The sequence below is a fragment of the Cynoglossus semilaevis genome, chromosome 10, assembly GCF_000523025.1.
Source record: "Cynoglossus semilaevis isolate Cse_v1.0 chromosome 10, Cse_v1.0, whole genome shotgun sequence".
Taxonomy (NCBI): domain Eukaryota; kingdom Metazoa; phylum Chordata; class Actinopteri; order Pleuronectiformes; family Cynoglossidae; genus Cynoglossus; species Cynoglossus semilaevis.
Genome location: NC_024316.1, coordinates 17,412,825 through 17,417,408, shown reverse-complemented (window position 1 = coordinate 17,417,408; position 4,584 = coordinate 17,412,825). Strand labels below are relative to the sequence as shown.

At 43.6% G+C, this 4,584-nt stretch overlaps 1 protein-coding gene across 1 annotated transcript in view; it reads right to left on the bottom strand.

Annotated features, from left to right (window-relative positions):
* Positions 1–1,007, bottom strand: part of LOC103385353 (calmodulin-binding transcription activator 1-like) — a 338,769-nt gene extending 337,762 nt beyond the window's left edge. The window contains 1 exon segment of the mRNA XM_025059482.1: positions 777–1,007. Coding sequence (XP_024915250.1) covers positions 777–801 — 25 coding nt within the window. The 5' untranslated portion in view covers positions 802–1,007.
* Positions 1,008–4,584: the final 3,577 nt, after the last annotated feature.

Here is a 4,584-nt window from a genome sequence, read left to right as displayed (position 1 = left end):
TTTCAAAAATCACCCAAAACACGCCTTACTATAGCCTTACCATCGTGAAAAAATCCATAAAAATAAAAAGTCCCCTCATCACTGTTCGCTCCCCCCGCTACAGAAGTGTGTCGCGCTTCAAGGAGGAACTGGACGACCCCGTTCTGAAACGTTGGGGAGGAAACAAAAAATAATACTAATAATAATAAATAAACTTGTACATTGAAACAAAAACAAAGAAAACAAACAAACAAACAAACAAACACGTTGGACTGGTGAGAATGAGGTGATGGTGGAGGAGAGAAGAAAAAAAAAAGGAGACAGATATTGAGGGATAAACTAACACAGCCCGGCTGCTTCTGAAGCTGGGCAATAAGGGAAGAAGTTAGTCGATGCCAACGACATGTTGTCATTAACTTAGCCGCGTTGTTAACAACTTGAATCGCTCGCGGTGTCACAACGAGGACGCGTCGTGGCGGCGGCGGGGGAAAAGAAGAAAAAAAATCCACAAAATTCGAATTCACCGGGAGCTGCCGCTGTACTTTTGGCCGGCGGACTGTTTGTTGGACGTGGGCTACGGTGTTGGAAGAGACGCTGGGCTAGAATGCAGGCTAATATTAGCTGGCTAGGTGATGTCTCCACGTTAGGGGAAGGCAAACAGCGGAGCCGTTCCTCCGCCGAGAAAAAGCACCGCACTCGCCGCCGCGCGTGTCTCGAGCCCGCACCGAGTTACAACTGTCCAAGAAAGAGCCCGCCGCGGTCATAAGTGTGAATTAATCCCATTATATTTCTCTTACCTTCCGGCTTGTTTTCGGCAGCCATTTCCCCTTCACGCGCAACATCCTCCTCCTCCTCACGACCGTGGGTACCAGGCGCGTGCACGGCGAGGACAGGAGCACGCGGAGGAGTCGCTCCGACAGAGGAGAACTTACGATTGGTTGTGAGCAGCAGAGACGGAGGGGCTGGAACAACACACAGCCACCCTCACCTTGGCTCCGACACCGGCAGCAGTCTGGGGGTTTTTTTTTTTTTTTATTAACGCTTTTTTGTCCTCGGTGGATTTAAATACAGGCTGCAGGTCTGAAATGACGCGCTTGTTAAAACATGATGACGCGTTGTTCCTATTAAACCAGAAATAACTTCACATTCATTAGAGCAGACCGCTGCAGCATTTATCCCTAATTAAAACTAATGCCATTGTGAATATTAAATGTGTGTCTATAGCAGCTGAATCACACGGATTGGTCCCGGACTATGGAAGGATGTTCTTGGTACAGATGTGTGAAGAGAGAAGGTGGGGAGGGGGTAAAAAAGAAGAAGAAGAAAAAGCTGCTCTTCTTCATCTATAGCCTTCATCGTGACCCTGAATGCATCACATGAAGAGATACATCCTCTCCACTCTGCCCCGGTGTGTTGACGTGTGGTAAAACAAGGGGGGGTTTAAAGCCATTCAACTTAATTGTACTTTTAAATGATCAATAGTGCATTCCTATTTATTTATTTTTATTTTATTTTGAATTAATTAACCAACCAGCAGCAGAAACACAGGTACAGATTTTAAAAACATCGTCAACGTGAAACAGAAATAACAAAACAATGATGTCATCAGTCAACTCTTCGTCGTCGTCTTCATCTTCATCTTCCTCCAGTGCCCCGGAAGGCACATTTAAGGAAACCAGCTGGAACTTTGGGTGGTCCAAGTTGTGGCTCCAGACCCACAGGCAAACCATTTCTTTTATCCCACATTTACCACATCTTGGGTAAGTCCGTTTCTCACAGACTCCAAATACATATCCACCTCTCTTAAAAAGGTTTAGGATATTCTAAAGATTACGGTAGGTTGACTTAAGGTGGTCCAAAGTCATGTCTTCGATTTGGACCAGAAAAGACATTTGGTCCAGATCGTAGGTCAGCCTTCAAGCGACCAAAACAGTTTGGTGAAAAGTCGGTTGGAGCTGGAAATAGTCTTGAAGGGTGAGAAACTAGAAGTGGACAGGAAAGAGCGCCGGCTCCTTCAGTTTGGTTCTCCTTCTCTTCATACTGACGTTTCCCCTGAGGAAACGAGACCTTTACCTCGTCGTATTATGGGTCGTTTAACTGTGAACTGTTTATTCTTTCTGGGGTTGTTTTTTTTGTGTGTGTGTGTTTACAGTGCACAGGTCTGATGATGAAGAGTCGGGCAGTAAGTCATACAGAGACCAACTTGGACTTTGGATTTTGACCTTTGGCCTCTGGCCAAGTCCTTCAGTGACTCAGGTTTGTTTAGTCTGTCTTTCATTTTCTACTACTGACTTATGACGTCACAGCCTCAGATACACATTAACTCTCATCTCCTGACGCCCCAACCATTTCTGTGATTATGTTGATTTGAGCGCCCCCTACGGCTCCCTATATTATATTTTTCTTTTCTTCTCGGGGAGCGGGTTGCGGCATCACCCCCCCCCACCAGCAGATGGTGAACTCGGTGACTGCCAACAGTGGTTCATGCCAAAACTCACACACTGAAAGGTAACATGCAAATCTAATACAGAGAGACCACCTGCCCTGGGCCGGGAAGCGAACCAGTGACCTTACAGCTGCGAGGTCACTCAATTTGATGAAACACTGAGTTTCCCCTTAAAGAAGCAGTCCAGTAATTCACAATGCCTTCGTGGTAGGGCTGAAATGTAGAGAAATGTATAAGATCAGTAACCAGTGACTCCACCTATGGATTATTTTAGCGTTTAATCCAGGAGACGAATCTGTTGCTCAGATGAGAATGTGTTGTTTTCGTCTCTGCCTTTTTATAAATCGTGTCGTTTTTCAAGTTACTCGTAGAAACAGATTCGATTAAAATCAAGTCAGACCAGATGCTTGCATCTGTTTCTTTCATCATTTTTTAATTTAACTGAGTTTTTTTTTTTTTTTTAAAAAGATTATTATTTTTGCATCTGAATGAAAAATATTTTTCACTTAATGTATGTTGGTGTTAAATCTGAGGATTTTGTGTCTTCGTCTTTCTCTCTGCAGTCATGTTGTTTCTCATCATTTTTGTCATCTGTTTGTGATAATCATGTTTCTCACTTTGAGAATGTTTGCTTTTTTTTTGAATCTCTGACTGATCATTTTCTTTCACTTTGCTCTCATTATGGCTCCCTTTTCCAAACGTGTGTAATTTTTTTTGTGTTTCTGTGGCTTTTCGTTTTTTTCTCTTAGTGACAACATTCCATTTTTTTTGTCATGTGTTTCAACTTGTCAACAAAGTACATTTCCTGACCTTTTGAACCTGCATCTAAAAGTTTATGTAAGTTATATAATAATTGATGTCTGTTTCCTGGTTGGCTTTAATAATTACAGCTCAAAGGTTCGTTTATATAAATACAGAAAACAAACAATAATTATCACAAATCTATTATTATTTTCTTAAAGTTTATTTAATTAAAAACAGTTATTCTAAGACTGTTTTTTTTTTTTTTAAACTCTGGGGACCACATAAGGAACAGACCATTTCAGGCTTATCAAACCACAGCAGCTGTCTGCACAGTCTGCCAATCAAGTGTCCAAATGTCAGTTTACATTTAAAAATGTGTAGGCTACGGCACTTTGTTCTCTTGTAAACATTCGCTCGTCCATCTTTTACCACTTATCCTGTTTGGGTGTTCAAAGTGTTCAGCCGACATCAGGCGAGAGCCAGCGCACGCCACGGCCCGTCCATCAACCGAGGGCCGGACCAGCGAGCAGGGACAAACACTCACGTCTAAAGACAAAGTCAAAGTCAGTCGTTGACCTAATCACACGTCTGTGTGCTTTTACATGACTGGGAGAGGAAGAGCAGAGAATCCAGGGAACCAGGATGCTGTGAGGAAACTATATTAACCACCAGCACACTGCTGTGCTCCCCTCCCCTCTGACCTCCTCCCTGCCCCCCCCCCCCCCCCTCTGTAAACATGTCTAACTGATTCCAAATAGTGGCACTGTGATAATGAAAGCCTCGGGGGTCTTCCAAAAGATGTGGACAACAGAAGGTACCGGGGCGTGAAGTCGGTGAGATGCGGTAACTTGAAGACCAGCTCCACAAGCACAATCATTTTAATTCTGTCCATTATGCTACACGGTTTAAACTTCTCATTATAGTGCGGTTGCATAGGCTGGAGAATGGTATCGCTATGTTAAATGACTGGAGACAATCTAATTACAGATCACTGTGCTTCATAGACTTTGCTCCTGGCACTTGTGTCAAGTGCAGCACTTAAAGACAGCCTTCACCCTGCGTTAACAGGCTGGTGGCCATCAGTGCTGAAGTGCAGTGTACAACAGTTTGAGGTGGCGGTGCTAAAAGGACAGCTCCTCTGCCGCCTGTGTGTGTGCACTGTGGAGTTTATGGCTTGTTATTGCAAAGGAAGTCATAATGAAGGAATGAAAGATCCAAGAAGAGGTTTGTCTTTCCATTCTAACGATTGTTCCTACGTGGACAAAAAGCATGCATATGGTCCTAATTTTCTAATATGAATAATATGCACACTGATCTATTATTTATCTTGTTCCACTTAGTCCTTTTCAGCAGTTCTAAGGGAGCTGGAGCCAATCCCAGAAGTCATCAGGTGAAGGAGGTAGGGGGTGGGGGTG